At 35.1% G+C, this 22,111-nt stretch overlaps 1 protein-coding gene across 1 annotated transcript; it reads right to left on the reverse strand.

Annotated features, from left to right (window-relative positions):
- Positions 1-840: 840 nt before the first annotated feature.
- Positions 841-22,065, reverse strand: sec14l8 (SEC14-like lipid binding 8). Its single transcript, XM_083527428.1, has 12 exons — positions 21,888-22,065; positions 20,714-20,789; positions 18,067-18,110; positions 13,308-13,370; positions 12,990-13,178; positions 12,111-12,206; positions 11,885-11,945; positions 11,676-11,759; positions 11,439-11,545; positions 4,660-4,799; positions 3,709-3,878; positions 841-3,245 (listed from the first exon to the last, which is right to left on the reverse strand). The coding sequence occupies exons 1-12, from the start codon at positions 21,939-21,941 to the stop codon at positions 3,100-3,102; spliced, it is 1,230 nt and encodes a 409-aa protein (XP_083383554.1). The 5' UTR covers positions 21,942-22,065; the 3' UTR covers positions 841-3,099.
- Positions 22,066-22,111: the final 46 nt, after the last annotated feature.

The raw sequence follows: 22,111 nt of genomic DNA on the forward strand, positions 1-22,111 counted from the left end.
TAGTATAATAGTAATTTCCCTGACTGCTAATTCATTTCTCTTCCATAGTGTAAAGTAGTCTATCTATCTATCTATCTATCTATCTATCTATCTATCTATCTATCTATCTATCTATCTATCTATCTATCTATCTATCTATCTATCTATCTATCAACAAAATTAGTTTTTAAGTACAATAGATTTGGTATGTTTAGATTTGTTCGTTGCTCTTCTTAACATCATGCTGTTTAGATTGCATACATACTCTATCATAATACTGGCGCCCTCTTGTGTTTGGTAATGGCATCTTTCTGTTTAATGAAACTGTTCATGTAGTTGGAGTGAATGTCCGCTAAGGAGCGCCACCTTCATTTGTCATTAATAGTGTAAAATCAATCAATCAATCAATCTATCTATCTATCTATCTATCTATCTATCTATCTATCTATCTATCTATCTATCTATCTATCTGTCTGTCTGTCTGTCTGTCTGTCTGTCTGTCTGTCTGTATTTTTGTTTGTCTATGTATGCATGTATTCAATTAGCTGGTTGGTTTGTTTATGCCTGTGTTCATTTTTTTTTTTTTTATTCTTTTGTGCAAGTTTGTGATTGCTTATGACTGCTTCTATTTTTCACATGACATTTATACTAACTGTATTTTTTCCCATCTCATCTTTGAACTTTTCTTTCTTTCTTTCTTTCTTTCTTTCTTTCTTTCTTTCTTTCTTTCTTTCTTTCTTTCTTTCTTTCTTTCTTTCTTTCTTTCTTTCTTCTTATTATCTTCATTTCTGCCATTTCAGCTGTTTAATATTATGACCACAACCTATTTTTTGGTACAAAAAATAAAAACACAGACATGGATTACTGACGTATCAGTTTAATCAGCTGATTACTCAAATACTATTGAGGCATTTAATAAGTACACATCAATGAAATACACACACAGTGGACAAATTACAGTTTTACACAGAAAAGGCACTGATCTAATGTTACTGGTCCCATTACTCAAGCACTCACTCATTTAAAAATAAATGTTCTTATTATACACAAATAATGACAAGACCAACACCTGAGCTCATAAATCAGTTCTACAAATAATTTAATTACCAACTTGAGCAGCCATATACAGAGAAAATTACAATAAATTACTTGTTAATATTAAGTATGCTAAGTTTTTTTTTTTTTTAAACATCTAAGTGCAAAAGTTTTTAATCACTGTTTCTATATATAAAAAAAAAGGAATAAGAACTGATTTTTTATAATTCTCAAAAAAAGAGGAAAACAATTTAATGGCACTGTACAGGAATCAGGCCAATAAATATTAAAAATTAAACAAAAGACAAATTTGGAACAATTTTTAATTAAGTAAAAAAAAAAAAACCCGATTAAGTAAATTAAGTACACAAACTAATTAGCTAATATTTATGATGTAATATAATTTGTTATCTGTTGTAAATTCAATTCAATTCAGCTTTGTTTCTATTGCGCTTTTAACAGTGGACATTTTCCCAAGCTTTACAGAAATGAAGTAAAGATGTAATAAAAGATGATAACTTTAGTGTCTATATGTTTATCGCTTATAAGTTTATAAAGTTTAAAGAAAATCTTTGAAACCTCTCTGACTTGATGCTTTGCTGTAAATAACATTCCATTTATTCATTGTGCCGTACGGGTATGCAAACCGCTGCACTCAACTATGTACACTGTATATGTGCATACGGTATCAATAAAGCTTGGGTAAGTATTGTTTAATTAGTAAAGACATACATATTTACAATGCGTTATGTGTTTTTTGTATATCAGTCATTAGCCTTAATTTTAAAGAGATTAAAAATTAGAGTTCAGCAGTGCACTGTTCAATGAACGAATCGTCTTCAGATGTAAAACGATGATTAAAAAAAGAGCAAAAAAGTGTAATTATATATTGTGTTCTCTAATTGCTATACTGATATGATATTTTAAGATAATAATAATAATAATAATAATAATAATAATCCTAAAGAAATTATAGTCCCATCCCAAAACCTGCCACTAGTTGGACTGGGTCTGTAAACTACCCCATGCACATTGCCCCTAAAAAACAACTTTCTAAAAAGAAATGATTTTTTTTTTAACAATCTGTGTGGACGATAAATAATCTTCCACCCCTAGCACACTATGTAAACAGAAATACAACAGAATACTGTATGATAATCATCTCTAACAAAGAATATACAAGATATTTACAGTACTGTGCAAAAGTCTGCAAACAATGGTTTTAAAGTAGTGAGACCTGCTGAAATAATGAAATTAAAACTTTTGTTGAAGGTAAATAATTTACTTATCGTTCACTGCAAGTCACATGGTCTTCACACATCACTGGGCACTTACACCTGTCCTGGGTCAAGCTATTTTTTGTCTTCGTCTTGTGTAGGTGTCGTCTTTTCCTAAGCCTTTCTTGCATCATGGTTTTGGTTTGTGTGATCTGTTGGTTTTTTCCCTTTAAATAAAATCTTTACTTTCATCAGCTGTCTTTTGAATTATGGGACAGAAAAATTTAAATACTATAACGTAGACTACACAGCAATAATTAAACATTGACAAGAGTTAATCAAATAACCCTTTGCTTTAAAAAAAAATAATTATTAGTCAGGTACAATTTGTCATTTTTATAAGGAAATTAGTTGGTATGATTTACTAGTGTGTACAAGTGTGCCACAGACATTTGCCCAGTACTGTGTCATCTGTCATACTCATACTATCCATAACTAATAACACTACGTGCTTGAATTTCCATACATACTGTATGTGTGTAATTCTTCAGTTACCCAGTTCTTACATGAAGCCTTAAAGCAAGCATCTATTTTCAGAGAGACTTTATCTTTAGCATAGCTGTACAAAAAAACTTCAGTTCAAAAACGTATTACATGCAACCTCAAACTTGACATGGTTAAAATTCTGCTTTGTGCTGCTATTTAATTTGATGTGGTTCTTAAGGAAATGACATCAAGTCTTCAACATGAAACAGGCAAGTAATTGTAATAATTGCAGATCCAAAACTTGGTTTGGAAAATACTGTGACATTTTAAGTACTGGTTCGCTCTGCTGGTCAGTCTCTAAAGGCAGCTAGAGAATCACACCCTACTGGCCATTCTGGACATCCTGTCCCAGCGTCCTGCTCGTCTCCGGCTGTGATTGGCTGTCGTTGCTGGGCAATAGGACTTCCACAGAGAAGCCAACTTTTTTGGACTGGAAGATGCTGTAAGTGTTGTCAAATCGTAGCACGTCTGAAAAAAAAATCAGGTAATTTTATTACATTTTTTTATTTAGATTAGCAGCAGGATTTTTATACAGGTTTTTCCCCCAGAGTGCACTCTTTGAAGCACAAATACACAGGTTTATTTCTAATTTAATTCTGATTTAAAATACATGTAGTAAACTCATTTAAAATGCTATAAAACCCTTTGCATCATTACAAATCTATCATAATTTTGTAACGCCATTCTTAACTATTGTTTGTAATTATTTATTGCAAACTGGTCCCAAAAATGTAACCTTTTTTATTTATTTAAATAAAAGTGTAAAAGTTATGCACGGTTTTATGTACAAAACTGTACATAAATGTCAGACGAGGAGGTTTGTAGTCTGCGATAAACATTTGCTTATTCCTACAAGGTAGGATGGGATATAATCATATACAATGACAGTAAAAAGGCTCTATTTTTTTATCCTCTCTAGTTGTGCACTTACACACTCCAGGTTCAGCGCAGGTGAGAGACCCGTCTTCAGGTACGAGGTGTGCGTTGTATCGCTGACTGGCCATGACCTCCTGCATCTGGCCTGCTTTCATCCATTCACCCCGTTTCTTCTTCATGAAAACCCCAAAGCCTACATCCCCACCATCACAGGAGAACTGCCACCTGGAAACAGTCAGGGCAGAGAGATGGCTATATCAAAATAAAAAAATTTATGAGTTGACACTCACAGCGTAATAAGAACAACTATCACCCTAATGAACATGCTTTTCCCCATGAGCCATCATGAGGTAAAAATTAATGCAGATAAAGAACAAGAGCCTCATTTATTTTCAAATCAAACATCAGCAAAGGGAAAAAGGATCTCAGTGAATTGGTTGGTGACCTCCAGTGAGAAATATATGCCTTGTTGATGAAAAAAATCAGAAGGGAATAACCAGCATGGCTCATGCTGCCAGGAAGGCTTCCCTAACTCAAATAAACACTTTTTTACAGCTGTGGTGAGCAGAAAAGTGTTCTGAAGGGTATGCAAGATCGTAGTTAGCACCCCCCTCCACCTCACAACAGAAAAGAGATCAATACAAGAATACACCCTATTTTCATCAGAACTCACGACACACTGAATATTGAGTCTAAAAGGCTAAAACAGCAGAACACTACATCACAGGCTCAGGTTCTAAACAGGAGTCTGAGGCTACAGTCGGCACAGGCTCGCTAAAATTGAGAAAAAAAATCACTGGGTTAAGAAAATTATTTTTGTATTTAATTTTTGATTTTACTGTATGAATCACAATTTTATCCGGAAAAAATGTATTTCTTCAGAACATTATAGGCATAATGTTAATAGTGTTACTAGTTGATTGTTCTCTATCAGTGAACACCTGTAAATGTATAAATTAAACATCCACTGTCATACTCCTAGATCGAAGAAAGTGTTGTGTGTTACCTAAGCACACATCCTGGAGCGAGGATCTCATACTCGAGCTGATGGGAAGATCCACGGCTGATGGACACACAGTGTTCATACTGCTGCTTTATAAAATCCCGTGCGTAGTAGGTTATGGGCACCAGTCCACCGTGATTAATCTGTGTAGAAACAAACTAGTCAGCGTTTAGCTCAGAATAAACATTAGCTTTAATAAAAGGATGAAATGCAGTATAGAAGTATAAAACTTACACGTATGACACGATGGTTAGTGAAGAACTGGCAAGTATGCATCATATGATGTTTAAAGAAGTATGAGCACAAATATATTATACGTTTGGCCAGTAATTTAACTATATAAGGTAATGAAATATGGTGAGAAAAAAAGTAGCCAGATACACAATTAAACCTCCAGTAGATTAACTGAAAAATATAAAACCTGAGATAAAAAAGAAAATGTGCTACACAATAAAGAACGTTTACACCCTCATCAAAATATTTGTACCTCCCCAACCTGCCTATTTGCACCCTACCTCTTTTTTCTTTTAAATGTATGTAGCATGGGCTTCATTTGCATACTGTTACCTTATAGAACCCTATATTTAATAAGAAAATTACACCAGTATGTCAGGTTCTATACTAGCCTAAATTTTCTGGCAAAACCTTTCATTATGTTTCTTAAAACCAGCATATGCAAGAGATATATGCAATATATGCATAGATATACAGTATGCCATTTCCACACTTAGAAAGCGTTAGAAAGTAGTATATGTAAAGTAAACAAAAGGTACACAACCAGATAACAGATAAAATCATTAGGTATCTAAAGATGCCCAAAACAGCTCCCTATCAGTGTTAGTGTTAAACATGAAATATAGAGTACACACTGATTGATCTGGTGGTTTGACAAAAATCTTTTAATTATTCAAAACCAAGAAAGGCAAACACACAAAAGCTACAAAACCTATGTTTTTCTTTTACTTGTTAATATGTGTACGTTTCAACATGCTATCTACAAGGCCAACCACCTTTACTCACAAAGACAAACCCTGGTACAATCATATAAAGGACATTTCCAGGTCTGTGTTAAACACTAACTTCTGACAGCAAAATAAACATATTGGATCTTGTACAGACAATGAAAGCTACACAAAACATCTCTACAACATGTCTATTTAGAGCCATACTATCCTTTACAACTGTATGTGGGACGGCAATGGAAATAGCTGTATTTAGAAAAAAAGAAAGAAGAAGAAGAAATAAAGAAGAAGTAAATAAACAGTAAAAAATATTGGCTCAAGTCTAAGATGTCGCAGTCTTAAGTGAGTGTGCAATCCCAAAAAAAAAGTAAAACAGAATCCAGTGGGGCTTCATAAGGACTCCTCCTCCAGTCCTGCAGAGGGCAGCATCTTTCTTTACCTACGTATCTATGAGCAGACAACATGTCAGGACAGATCAGATAATTACCAGGCCACAAACGACATGATGTTTTTTCCTACGGGTAATGCAGGATGGCTAATAAACTGGGCAACTTGCAGAAAACGTACAGCAGAAAAGCTTCTAAAAACAGTCTGGGAACTCACTCAATACAGACAAGATCAAGACAAGAGACAGGATCACACAATTGATTTAAAAGATTATACAAAACTAGAATGATTCAATTGGATTTCATACAAGTAAAAGCATAAAAAATGCTGAAATGATCTCTGCTCATATTCAAATTCATATTATCTTTGGGTCATACTTGTGAGATCTTGCTGACTCAGCACCGAGCACAAAGACAACACAGGTGATTACATTCACAAAAGCTGGGTAAGCCTTTAGGCTGGATTATGTGAAAACTACTTGTGCCTCAATTAGAAAAACAAGCAACACTTTTAAGATTCTCGAGGTGCATAATTAATATATTTATACATACAGGGAGTAACAGATTTCATTTATAATAATCCTAAAAACCTTCAGAGTTCCATTTCTAAACAGTGTGAACTATTAATTCAATTTAATTAATTGTATAGCACTTTTAACAATGAACATTGTCTCAAAGCAGCTTTACACAGATAATGTGGTGATAAAAAAATGTATATGTTCTTTATAAGTGTAAGTTTTTCCCTTAAAATATTAGAAAATACTTTAAATGTTTTAGGGCTGCAACAACTAATCGATAAAAGTAATAATAATCGATAATAAAATTAGTTTAGCTTAGTTGGGCTTCTCAAGTTACGAGTTTGCGTGACAGTAAGATAACACAGCCGCTCGCGAAATGAAAAGTACAGTTCAACCAACAGCAGGAAAAAGTGTGTGTCCCAAGTTATCCAAGGCTTTAGTGTATTTTATATTAAGCGCAACAAAGAAAACTAACCAGCAAGTAATGCAAAGCGGAGCTTGTGAAGCATGAAAGTACCACAGTGATGCACAAGCACATGAAAAGAAAACACACTGGTGTAACGGATGAAAGCGAAACATCAGTACGGTAAGTAAAAACGGTATATTTCCTATTTCCTTATCATGTGAAAATGGTAGCGTTTAATGAAGTGCTATTGTTCCGTTTCTTTGCTTATTTCGGGACAGTCATGCTGGATCTGTTCTGGCGTAAATCACCTCGCTCGTGATATAGTGAAGGATTCAACTAAACACTAAATCTATAAGCATCAAATAACAGCAGCAGTAAACAATTACATTTTTAGTCGCTGTTCTAGTTTTTACCGCATTGGTACACCAACGCATATTTTTTTCCATTCTCTTTCTATAGCGTTTGTCAACTACAAAAGTTACTAATTAATGATTTACTGCGACTTTACCATGTTTAAATGCTGGTTTTCAATGTTTGTATATTTGATTTATGCATTTATCATTTAATTATTATAGAAATCATAGAAATGCTTATATCTTCACAACTGAACAAAATGTCTGTGTATTTCTTTTCACAAAAATTGTCAAAACAATGCTGTATTATATTTTATATTAATTTTATTTTATCATTAAAAACTAAAAAAAATGTTGATCTACACAAATTGCTTAATTTTGCACACTAAAATACTTTTTTTTTTTCCAGCAAAAGGGAATTTGTTTAAAGGAGAAATCCCAAAATGCACTGCTCAACAAGCAGCTACTACAAGTATTAAAATGTCTAAATTCAATGTGGTTAAACTCAATCTGTGGCTTTTGCTTTTTTTAAAGTACGCTTTTATACATAATAACCCTGAATTAGGGTTTTATATAGTTATAGGAAACAAAACATCAAATTTTTAAAAGTTTCGTTTTTAATCTGATTTATCAGGAAAAAATTATTAACTGATTAATTGAATAGGCAAAATAATCTACAGTTGCAGCCCTAAAATTACAAATAGTTAATTAACAAATAGTTCATGTGTCCAGAAATAAGAGGCAGACCACATAGCATGAGAGTGGTACTGAAGAGAAAATTCTACCCTGAAAGATATAAGATTTTAGAAATGGGCTGCTTTGAATTTCCTTCAACATGTTGGTCTATTTTCTGTTTGTTCAGCAGTCCCCAACATTACCCATAATTACTTGCCATTAGAATTTACATACTACTGTCTTCCATTTCAGTTGTCATACTAGTTACCTTGAATCACTAATCAGCTGAGCTGAGTGGGTTGTTAAGTATGCACACTAATTCAACACCACTACATACTTGTATAGCTGTATAATCACTAAAAATAACTTTTTCGTCTTTAATATTTAATGAGTCCATAAAGGGAACTCTCAGAGAAGAAAACTCTGTACATACTACAGTAATACATCTGTACTCCTTGGCTGCAGAACTCGTCAAATTAGGCACCCTTCACTTAACGACAAATGTGTGCCCTCCAAAGTGTTCTTTTTTGTGCTTTTTGTGCTGTCTGTGCATTTTAAACCTACATCATGGGTCCTAAAGTGGTTAAAAATGCTAACATAAAGCCACAATGCTAATGAGAGCCACAAAGCATGAGTAGCGGTAGGAATGTGACTCAAATCGCTGCAATGTACAAAGTTCTGAGAGCAACAATCTCGACAATGGTGAAAAATCCGGAAGCCATTAAAGCAGCAAGTGTTGCTAAAGGTGTGAAATGTGTGACTAAACAATGGTCCCATTGGAAGAAGTGGAGAAACTGCTGTACATGCAAGTAACGAGAAACAGTTAGCTGGTCGCAGCATTTCTGAGGCAAGCCATGCAGTTGCATGCTTATCTGTTTCTTTATTTTTTATACAGCACAGCTGTGCATTAAAAAAAGTCCGCTTCAGCAAATGTCACTAGTTCTGGAACGAATTGCCGACGAGTACCGAGGTATTTCTGTATTTGGATAGTATTTTCACAAATTATGTTAGCCAGCAAGCTAACATAAGATAATTTCTCCTGCTGTTTAAGAGCCAGATTTATCAATGATCAGCCTTTACTCATAGCATTATTCAGCTAGCTTCTATGAGCTAATCTGGCAAAAAACAGGTTTTCAAAGTTGTATTCATGAAATGTTAAAACCCTTTACTGATATGACTAGCAGCAAGCTAACCTGACAGGAATTCTCAGAGGATTCATAAGTTATGTTCATAAATGTTAATAATCTTCACTGTTAAAGTTAGTCAAGTAGCGAATATGTTATAAACTGAGGATTTTCAAGAGACATTTAAGACACATTTATAAATATTCATGATATTCACATGAGCTATTCTGACATGATTTCACAGGTGATCCATAAGTAATATTAATTATAACTAACAAGATAAACTGAAAAGATTTCATGTCATGTATATTATCTTTACACCTACCTAACATGAGATAAATTATAAATGTTTATAATATGAGTCTGATACTGACCAGCTAGCTAATATAGGCAGATTTTTTTAAAGATTTTCAAAAAATCATAAATTTTTTTTTTTAGAAACTGCCAATGTCAAAAATAGGATATTAATATCTGTCAGATTGTAAGGGAGGGAATCAGGTATATGGTCCGGCTTTCACACTGCTTGATAAAATTGATAAACTGATAAAAAATAAAATGCTAAATCAATGTATTGCAAGCCAATAAACCAAGCTGGGCTCTGTTCCATAATACGGCCTTAAAAATATCTTTATCTAAATGTGTATATCTAAAGATATAAAACCTTATATAATACTTTAATTGCACTCCAATGATTCAGACAAGAAAAAATAAGGGTGTGAAGGGGTATGACAAAGGCTCATGTATCTGCCATGTGTGGTGATATGACATTTCAGTAAATGTACACATTTTCACTTCTAGGCAATGCTGCTGTCTTCCATTAAGTTTCCAGGCCTACAGACTAATGCTGTTACAGTAAATATTTGACACTGCAGAATTGTCTTATACTAAGAAAGCAGAAAATATTGTATCAACTGAATAAAGGACAATCCCATGTCTTTTTATTTTTTTAACTAAAACAACCCATTTAAAAATCAAAGCACATTCCCTAAACCTGTAATTATCACACCCTGAGCTGATATTGGCCCCAAATACTGCAAAAGAATTTGGACTTTTCAGACTCAATCCACTAATATGATTTGTACTAGGAGCAATGTGTCAAGAACCAGATCATGCAAATGAGCACTGAACAAACTGCCTGGTATAAAACGGGTAAAACAGGAATCCATTTTATCCCCCAGTTGCTTTTTTCCATGATAAACCTGAGCTGACCTGCATGTGACAAAAATATGATGATGCTGTGGTATTATTCATCCTATTTTCCCATAAGAGTAACTCCCAAGATTTTATCTTAGACAGACAGGCCATTTAATATTATCCTGAATTTAGAAAAATGTTCTGGTCCCAATCTGTTTTTTATATATTTCTTCTATAAACTATTACCACGAAGCTGGAAACACAAAATTGATATTGTATTATAGAATGTCTCCATTAACTGAGTTTTACAATTTCCCTTCACAGGAATTAAGAGATCCAAACCTGTTACGGCATACCAATGCCCCTGTGCACAAAGCAAGTTCAATAAAGACATGGTTTGCTAATGTTACCCTGACCTGAACAACTTTGGGATCAAATGGAATGCCAACTGCACCACAGACATCCTCAGCCAATATTAATACACCATCTTATTAATGCTCTTGTAGGTAGATGAACAAATCCCCATAACCATGTTTCAAAATATAGTGGAAAGATTTCCCATATCCTAAAAGCAAATCTCCATTAGAATGTCTAAGAAGCACATATCTGCATGATCAGGTGTCTACAAACATTTGGCCTACACTGTTCACATCATGTCAAGGTTTTACTGCAGCAACAAATTTGCCTCCTGTGCCCAACTTCATTATATTCTGTTTAACTCATATTATATAAAAGAAAATATTGAGATTTATTTAATAATGCGATTCCAAAATTTAATGGTTTTTTTCGTACATAAAAATCTAATAATTCTGAAACTCGCTAAATGTGTAAATCACAGATGCGAACTGATATATTTAAGCATTTGGCAGACGCCCTAAACCAAACAAACTCATATTATTAAGCAAAAATTGTTTACATGTGCACATCATTGCTCACACTTAGTTCATAAAGGAAGTAAGAGCTGATCGATTCGATACCACCTAACCATACCTCCTGTTAACCACTTTAGCTATGTTGGAATCTGCACCTTAAGTTTAATATCGGTATCCTACAGAAAAAAGTACAAATGACACCATGACACCTCCTCCATTCTGAGTAGTCAGTACTATATACCATGGAATGATGATGGTCAGACTATACTATGCCATAGCTTACTACCAAGCATACTATGCCACCTACTGTATGTAGAGCTGTGACTCTGTGTCACATTTGACCTTCACTCACCCTAGTTCTGCAGTGCGGGTCACCATCAGGATCAGTCAGTTTTCCACCGTAGATGGCTGGGAGCTCCTCAGGATCGATATGTTTCTTTAAGACCTCCTGCCAGTTAGCTGGGTATACACAAAAGAGACAAAATGTACATCACAAACATTAACAGTGTGTGATTGCTTTAAGGGTACATTTGGGTGATTCTCATGAAAATCTGATGGATAATATAGCAAGTTCAAGATCTTATCTTACACCCCAGAACCATGATCTTGCGTCGAGTGTCTTCACTTAGAAAGTGCTTCACCAGATTAAAAGCCACAGGAAACAGCTTGGGTGCTGCAAAAAATGTTGATCAAATCTTATACACTAATTATTGCAAAAAACTTTATGGGTTGTTCCCCGAACGAAGATGTGACTCATACACAATGGTAATATTCATCGATCTACTGTTTGCAACTCACCTTTAATAACTAATAATCTCTTGAGTCCTTCAGGATAGTTGTCTTCAAACATGGTCAAAACCTACATAAGAAAAAAGCCAACTGATTGCTCAGGGGAGGTCTATTTCTTGAAAGCCTTTTTTTTTTAAAGCTAAGTTCAGCCAGGGGTCAAGTCATATAAATATTTACACATTTTAGAACTGTGGACAACGATAAAGCACGAGAGTACACAGAAAGTAGATCCTACCTCTCCATATGTCTCTACAGCAGGCTTCCATAGATGTTTCAAGCCCAAACCTTCACAATCATAGATCATAGTGATGGATTCTACACTTTTACCCAACTGAAAAATGAGAGAGACAAAGACAGAGATGAGAGGAAAAGCAATGATTATGTTCTGGGAGCTGTCTCTTTCCACCAGATGAATCAATGCATATGAAATTATGTTCTATATTTGTCTAGCTAGGTGAACTAGGCCATGCTTGGATTATAATACAAACCTATAATAATAATCGTTTCTAAATATACAGTATGTTATAAATAACTAAGATTCACAGTATCACAGTTTACAATCGCTTGTAATAGATCTGGTTCAATGAAGACTTCTGTATACAGTAATCCCTCACTTTACCTTACTGTACCTTTGAATCTCGTGCCCCCGGTTTATCACGGAATTGCATTTGTCACATAACTAATTTATTTCTATTAATTCTATTTTTATATTTATTTATATATGATTTTCCCGGCCTCTCGCGGATAGCACGATAGACCAAAAAAACTTAATAGAGAATTGTTCTTATAGAGTTTTATGTTGAAATGAAATGTATTAACAAAAATATAATGATTAATTATAAAATGAAGTAAAATGTTAATAAAGTACAGTACTGTATACATAAAATAGCATTGTTGGGGTGGTGTCTGTTTATCACGGTAACGTAATCCCACGATAAATGGGGGAATACTGTAAATTTTTCCAGCCTGGATTCCAACCATAACTTTGCTTAGCTCAGCCTATTTTCCTTCAAATGTAATTTACAAAACATTTATTTTGTTCATGGTTGGTATTACCAAAAAAATATTTTTTAATGAAAAACACCACTAGGCACGATGTCCCTCGCCCTCTTACCCTTTCGCTCTGCGAGTTGCACTCCTTCTGCAGCATCTCGCAATCTCGGACTTTGGTTTTGATGAAGTCCTGCTTGGAGGCAGATAGAAGGAGACCTTTGGGATCCACCGGGCCGATAACGTCATACCACACAGGGCTGCCCTCTCGGTCGTAACCACACATTCCTCCTGAGAGATACTTCTCTAAAACCTAATAAAAAGTGCCAATATGATAACAAAAGGTATGATGTAATCTTCAATTGAATTCACAGCTTTCATACCACAATTAAATTTTGCATATAAAATGCATTCCACTTTTATAACGGTGCATAGATCATACCTCAGGAGGCTTCCAGTCATTGGTGATAGTGTCGGCCTTCATCTGTTTTCGAAACTCCAAATGCTAAAAAAGAAAGATGTATAATATTTAAGTAAAGGTTTGAGGAAAACTCATTTGTTTAGAATAGAATTCCAGTTACACCCTAACCACTTACACATCAGCTAACACTTCTGGTGTCTGTTGTGAGATTTTAAGGCTAATGAGTACAGAAAATGATGGAAGAATCTCACCAAAATATTATCAGTAAAAATGGCAGTCAAATTTGAAATTAAGTAAAACTCAGGTATATGTGAATTTATTTAATCAGAAAAATACATTCTAAACTATAAAAATCTTTATCACCCTAATTTGAACACTAAAGTTACAGGCTTTTACAGTTAATATTAGTGCTATTTATTAACTGTAGTCTTAATGTGTTTACCCTCATTGTAGCTCTGTCTTTAATAAGACATTAGGATGTGAAAGTGGACAGTTATATAAGTTATTTTATAAAGGTTATAAGTGTTTTCACCCACACAATTGACAGTCAGTTTTTGTTTAGCAATTGCTTATTGACATCTGTGAACATTAAGTAAATTTCAAAGTGTAGCTCCATGGCTTCTGTCTCGGCGAAAATGAATAATTTTTTTTCTTAGAATACAGTGGTCTCCTGGTTACGTTCTAAGACCCCCATGAGTTCTGAAAATTCGCGAATTTTGGATGCACTCCCCGCAGGCCCTATGGTACCTTAGTGAATTCATCTAGACATTATGTCACTTCAATACAACAATAAAACTTTCTTTCAGCTTCTCCCATTAGGGGTCGACACAGCGGATCATCCGCATGTTTGATTTGGCACATGTTTTTATGCTGGATGCCCTTCCTAACGCAACCCTTCCCATTTATCCGGGCTTGGGACCGGCACTGACAGTGCACTGGCTTGTGCAACCCTAATGGCTGGGGTTGAACCCAGGCCGCAGCGGTGAGAGCGCCGCATCCTAACCACTAGACCACCAGGGAACCTCACTTCAATACAATAATGTGTTTTAAACATTTTTTTATAAAATTTGTTAGTGAGAAGAATGGTTTCAAATGTTATTCCTAAATTCCTGAACATTCAGTCCAGCTGCGGAATCCCGCGTATTTTAGGATAACCCGGAACTTGCTGTCAGTTATGTTCCAAATGAGAACCTGCGAATTATCGGGGGTTGACTGTAAATTGATATTAATCCATTTGAAACCATAAGAAAGTGATTGGTGTTCACATTTACTTTGTAATATACAGTATATACTGTATTCACAGTCCCTGCCTGCGAGTTTTTCAAAATTCCTTATTTAAAATGTAGATTTCTGAATAATTTTTAGGACATGTTTATAAAGCAAATATATGAATAAGTAGCCATGTTGTGGCAGTAGGGATGTAGTCAAGAGGCAGAGTGAGTGAGTACGGCAGAGCCAGGGACGGTGAGTGGTAAGGATCCCACACCTAAGTAAAATTTGTGCTAAAGTTCTGTGGTTCAGGGAGAGGGAAGAGAAATGAGAGCGAGAGTTGGAGCTGATCAGTTCAAAGCCATGTGTTTGCTGAGGCTTGATGACGAAACGCTGAAAAGTGAACCAACGAGTGAAGGAAAATAAAGTGTTTCTGAATTTGTCTACTGTCTCCTTAATCCCCTAGAGGCAAAAAAGCTTTGGACAATGTACAACTTTAAAGTCTTTCAAATCTATTCTATAAACCTTCTGATCAGTAACTCACTGAGCTACCACTTCCAATAAAGATGCAATTACCATCTATATGAACAAATGGAACACTTCATGAATTGTGTGTATACTTTGTGATTGAAGGATATTCCATACATATTGTATTTGCAATTGTGTTTTCCATACGTGGATGCATAAATTGTAACATAATCCAAACGCAATTGCAAATCTTGCATTACTGTTTTCGTTTTCGCTTACACAACCGCAAAGTGTCTGCCACATTTCAAAGGGAAAAGCAAAGTAAATACTAAATTGCGATATTAATGACCACATCTCTTTTTTCACTTTCTCCGAGTCGCATATGCATCCTGCAATCGTCGCATATGAAATTGCGAATCCATTTGCCTTCGAATTTCCGATGCTTTGAAAGGAAAGCTGTCAATCAAGTTTCAGACTATAATATTGGGCGTGTTTATATTGGAAAGCGACGTCACTGTCAGTCGTCGGCCAAGAGGCGAAGGGAAGACGACAATTACTTATCACACTTTGTGCGTCCACATCTTTAAAAAAAAGGCAACTGTAAATAAAATTCCCTTTGAAAATTGTCAAGAATATACTTCTATAAGCAAGTACATTAGGAAGAATGACTTTTTTTTGCCAATAACAAGAGAAAAACAGGAGAGAGCTGCGATTTCACAATTTCATTAACTGTTTATCACAAAGTCACAAAAATTGCTAAATCCTGCCTGACTAGACTTTTGACTCATAAGTCTGAGTCGCTGCTTGAATCTTTTTTCCTGACATATTAATTCTCACCACACCCCAATACTTAATCCTATGATTAGTTCAAAGTTAAGATACACAACCAAGAGACTAATATCCAATTCTGACCTAACCTTCAATCTTTTTTGAAGCAGTTTTTCATCATTGTGCAAAAGACTAAACCACAAGGATAAATCTCCATGTTTTTACTTACATTTCTTAATTTTATATAATAAAAAAAAAAATGAATTTTACTCTTGGGCCCTTGAGCAAGGCCCTTAACCCTCTATGCTCCGGGACTCCCTTACGAGGGAAATATCAAGGTCCGTGACGTCGGAGTGACGTGGGGCCGCCTTCCCGTGGGCTCTCCACCTGCAGGAGGGACCGTAAGGGACGGTGCTGTGAGGATTGGGCAGCAGTCAAAGGCGGGGCCTGCTTAGACTGCTGCCCCCGCGACCCGAATTACGGATAAGCGGGAGAAAATGAATGAATGAATGAATTTTACTGTGGTTACTGAAAAATATACTTTAACATGAATGCTACCCTAAGACTTCAGGGACTGATAGCAGAGAGATTTCTCTATATCTTGGTTTTAGTTAAACTTATTTACACCTTTGTATTTGACAAATAATCAATTTCCTAAGCTTTAAACCTGCTCAAACTTAAATTCAGAAAAAGATTTACTTAGGTAACATACTGAAACAGTGGGCATGACTGTCAAACTGAATGTGTCTGACAGAAGCTAGATACACTTATTACATTTTTATTGAAATGCAAAATTGCATTACAAAATTACAGAAAGACTTAATACATGCTGCATACACTATATAGATTATTAATGGAAACATTTTGGTATTTGACTAAAGACTTAGTGATCTCTATATTTGCAGAGATCATTTCTAGGTTAGAAACTGCTCCAGTAATTCCAGAGAAAAAGTACACATTCATAAAGCTATTTTCTATGCTTTCACAGAGGGAACAGAACATGATAGAACATGACTCTAACATGACACAATCCAACAATGATGACAAAAAGGTTTGAAAAACCAGTACACTTTTGAATGCATTGTCTCAGGATAAAGTATGTGCTTAATCCCCCCCCCCCCAAAAAAAAAACCCCTTACACATATTTAGAAGGTTAGATCTTGCTGGGAAAGTAATCTGTTACAAGTAAATAAGTTTAATCAGGTAATCATATATCTACACCACTGCATTTAATTAATCAAAGCCATTAAGGGTAGGGCTCAACTTAGGCATGAATTTAGGATCTTGAGTTTGCCCATACCCTGCCATTGTCCACCATGGTTTCCATTAAATTTATGACATTAACGAATCAGCTTAACCATTCATCTCTAAATAAGTTTATTCATGCCTACCAATTACTAGTACAATGTCTAAATCTAAACCTTATCACAAGCATGTCAATGTGTACAAGGTGTAATGTGCAAATAAACTGTGAGGTAAAATATTATGGCAATTTGTCTTTGAATTGTGGTTGTGTCTTGAAGACAAAATGGGACATTACATTTTAAATATGCAAGCAATATATCAGTAAACATTAATAATATTATTCATATTTAACAACCAACATTCAACAATCATCAGTGTTCTTTACAGTAATAGACCAGGGGCAATTACTAACTTGTCTCACCAAAAAATACATCGCTGGTACATCCAACTTGACTAAAAGTACTAATTAACATTTAATATTTTCTAATTTGGTCATTGTGTTTTATTTCCTTAAAAACTACAAATACTGCATTAGCAGTGATGTTTTATAAACATCACTTTTCCGTCTACCACCTTAATCATTACACTTCTAGGTACAACTATTTTGAAAAAAATAAGAAAGAAGGATTTATACAGTCAGAATGACATACAAAATGTACAGATCCTATATACAGATATGTTCGAATAGGAAGTAGTGCATAGAAATTGTGACAGTGTGTGCATTGTAAAAATAATACATAGAATATAAATATACTTCACATTGCACATATTTACATATTGCACTTGAATGTGTTTATACATATCGCACATACGCTGGATACCGATGTGAGTATTAACCAGTGTTAATCTCATACCTCTAACTAGCACTAGTACTCACTACCCCACTCCAAATAATCATCATTATTACACTGCTATAAAAGCATAAATCTTATGATCAGGTATAAAATATTGTGAGCTTTCCTTTTACATATTTTATTGGACTAGTTTTAAGCATTTGAATAGATCTGTATTGAAACAATAACACAAAGTATAGGCCATGTTTAGTATGATTTCAAGTGAAACAGAAAGACACCTAAATGTGATACAGTACCTTGCGTAGCATCGCTTCAGCTTTTTGCAGGTTGAAATTTCTAGCTGAAAAAAACAAACAAACAAAATAAATGAACAGAAGTAAGCAATATAGAATGATGAGCAAAGTCATATGTGAAACCCAAAAGATAAAATTGGACAAAAGTCGAAAAAGTGTAGGCGTATTGTTGAATTGAAGCAATTCAATAAGGAGTATTTGTAACAATGCAGACTTGAAACTCTGAATGAATTTTGGCATATTTATTATCTGATCCATAAACATATGCAAATATTTAGTAGGTTTTCTTGTATAAAACAGTCTTCAGGACTGTGGACAGGACAACATAGCAACCTCCAATTTTTTTTTTCCCAAATAATAACATGAACAAATTAGCTTTTTGTTCTATAATAAATAAAGATGGTTAGTATTGGCCAACTACCATGCTACCACAAGAATAAAACACTTCAAGAAATCCTAAATAATTACATTTTGGATGGTTTCTCACACCACATTAGTGACATTAGGTAACTAATAAATTTAAATACATTTTCTATAACATTCCATCCCATAGTGTTTTATAATTTACATACTTCACAGGTACATACAATGCAAAAGTAACCACATATCATAGCAATAACCTTTTACCCTAGTAAACTATTAAAGTCTTATAAAGTCTTTAAAAATGCAGAATCAAACAGTTCTGAATCTGAACCGATCTGAACGTGCAGCCCGGCACATTATTGTCAATTTTATGACGCTTGTCTGCACCTGAGTGTCTTCTGGTTGAACAGACGTTAGAATTTAATACGCATAAAGGGGATTATACAATTACAGCTGACAGCAGCAGATCGCACAGCTGCCACACATATCTTCAATAGTCACTCCTCAGGTTAGGTGTGTGAAAGTCCATTTTTATGAGCGATAATTGTTTGTTTTTTATTACATGTCTAGTTGATTATACCAGAAAACACATTACCAGTGAGACTATAATAATCTAATAACCTAAACTGTTATAAATGCCTGAAGGCAACCCTTGAGAAACACTACTGGCCATGTCAGCCACATGCAAGCGTGTTAATATAGGGCATGAGGAAAAAAAAAACTACCGCTCCTGAAATGTGACTGGGGCATGCATGTAAAACTTTTAATCATAAGAGATGTAGGATCAAATTTTCCATATACCGAACAATATTATCTGGTAACATCATACACCAGAACTGAATCATTTATCGCATATGATAAAATAATTGAAGCCTGAGTGGCTTATCAATGATATTTTAAATGTTTTATGCCTTCCATAATGTCTTCTGCATCATATTGCATCACTGTGCTTTCCACACGCTTATGGACTTCCGTAATAAATGCAGAAGTGTTTGCAAAATCGTGTGCTATGTAGAATATATTTAAGGGCCTGAAATCTGAACTCTAATTATGGGGCTCGACTCAAAGCAGAGTTACTGTTATCACCCTAATGTTGATTAGTTTTCCTTTTTCAGCATGATCCGAAGTGTGTTATTCATCTTATAATACAGCAATTTAACTAAAATGTCCACAAAACAAGTTATCATTGAACAGATATACAAGCTTCTATTCAGCAGATTTCTCGCTTCCTATTTCTTGAGAGAGGTAACAAGTCAAATAAAATGGAGTTTGACTCGTTGGTGCCATCTCCTTCATTCTAAAGCTATATCTTATAATCTGGCTGTGAGAGAGCACTAACACTGGAGATTCCCTCTTTAATTCAATCTTAACCAATCATAATAACATGTAATTTTATTTGTTTATTATTAGGTTAAGATCTGTGAAGCATCCAAAATACAAGTTTGTGTAAACAAGATTTTGACATATAGAAATGAAAACACATGACCAGTGCATTATTATAAGCCTGTAGTGTAGAATTACAGTCCACGAGTCTGAAAGAATGGTCAGAGCATTCTTTATATAAAATCAATTCATTAACACATTGTGACCAATCAGATTCAAGGATTATAACAGTGCTCTGGGATATGGCACATTTTACCATGATACAACTTTAACATTTGGATGCAATTGCACCCTCCCATTGTAAACGGTTTATTGTGTATAATAACACTAAAGGGGCAGTGATAATGTGATAAGCATGTCACTTATGGAACCATTGCTCTCTGGTAGTGCTGAACTCAACAATATAATCAGTGCCTTTCATGGCCAATGACGCCGAACACAGACAGTCTTTATCACAAAACGGAGTCCTTGTTAGGCTTTAGAAAGCAGAGCCTTAAAAGTTCTCCGACCTCGCTCAAATCAGAACAACCCTTCAGCTTATTAAATTATGTTCTCCTCAGTAAGTATAGTCTAGCATATCAGGGATATGTCAGCAGCTTCTAAACCTAAAACACATGTAGCAGTCCGAAGTGACACACTGATACAGTCATAAGGGATATCTGGTGGGCCAGAGCTGCTGTACAGACCTGTTGGGTTTTTGTTATAGCATGTTAATCGGATTATAGCTCAAATTAATCTAGCTCACTGTGCACTCTGCTGCGTCAGGACCGAACAATAGATCCCTTACATTTACCTATAACCGTGTAAGCGAATGTTTGAGAATGAGGACTTAGTTATATCTTTTTTTTTTTTAAAGAATCTCTCATCTAACAGCTGTGTTCCATCAGATTTATGCTCCTCTCACCTCGAAGCCAGCGCAATAGGAAGTGGTCGCTCTGTGACGGACACTGTGGCAGAACATCTTGGATCCTCTCACGAAACTAAAGAGGAAACAAAAAAAAAAAAACAAGTTTAGATCTTGTACATTATGTAGATCTGAAGTTTTGCCCAGAGAAATAGTGCAGTTATTTAATTACGCTCGTTCAAAGTGATATATACAGTATTTATTTTTAAATATTACTCATTCTAAATCTTTATTAGTCCTCTCTTAACATGGAGCTTTAAATGAAAGGGGGGAAAAAAACAACTATAGAAAGGTGTTGACAGAGTGTGTATATACTCTCAGTCATTAAATTGTATAAAATAATATAACAATTACAAACAAGAAAGAAGAAGAAAAAAGAGGACGACAAAAATAACGGAAAAAAGAGAGCCAATAAGGATGTTTTTACTATGTTAATACTATGTTTTTTATGTTTTTAATCAATTAAAACCAATAATTAATATTAACTTATTTTTTTTATGTAACACTACAAACCTATATACTGTATCCTGATACGCATTGAGCATTGCAGAAGGTATTGTGATAAAACTATTGTAAAATATTATCTCCTCTATCTTTCTAATGTACTTCTACACTTTCAGAATATGCATTAAAGCTTTGAGCAGATACTGAAATGTTCTTCAAGAGGAACAAACCGAAAAACGTTCAACTATAAATAAATGCAATGTTGTCATCAATAAGACCGGTGTTCAATCTGGCAACCCTGGTGGTGTGGTGTGGTCTTGTGTAACTTGATGGTAATGATGGAACATTCCCGCAGAAAAAAAAGTAAAAATCAACCCGGAAAACAGAGCGCAAATGCACCATGAGCTAAACATCAGATATCTACAGCTCTTTCGAGGGTTTGCAGATACTTCATTTGAAATAAATGCAATCATGATGTGGACCGACACAGAAGCATTTCCTGCAAAATCATCTCTAGCGGACGTCATTCAACAGCTGTGGAGAACACGGCGTTTCTGGATTTCTGGTGCTCCAGAAAAATAAATTTGAGGTTGAAATAGTAGGTTATGACGCGACATACAGAATATCCCTCTCATTCTCCATCTCCTGCTCACTAAAGCAGAAGCGCTCAACGTTTCCGGGGGAAAACAAAACAAAACAAATTCATGAAGCAGAAGAATGAAATACTGACCTGCGCCAAAGCCTCGGCCTGCTTCGGGCTCAGATCTCCGACCCTGCCGCTCATCTCCTCTGAATATACACTCACTGCAAAGCAGGCCGTAATGAACGAGACTGGGAGATGGTGGCACGCACACGCACGCGCACACGCAGGCACGCACGCGAGCGCAGTGTTCCGCAGTTCCTTTTCCCTGCCAGGAGCAGCGCTGCTGAGCAGCTTGATATACCGTGAAATAA

Source organism: Silurus aristotelis (assembly GCF_946808225.1).
Source record: "Silurus aristotelis genome assembly, chromosome: 23".
Lineage (NCBI taxonomy): Eukaryota > Metazoa > Chordata > Actinopteri > Siluriformes > Siluridae > Silurus > Silurus aristotelis.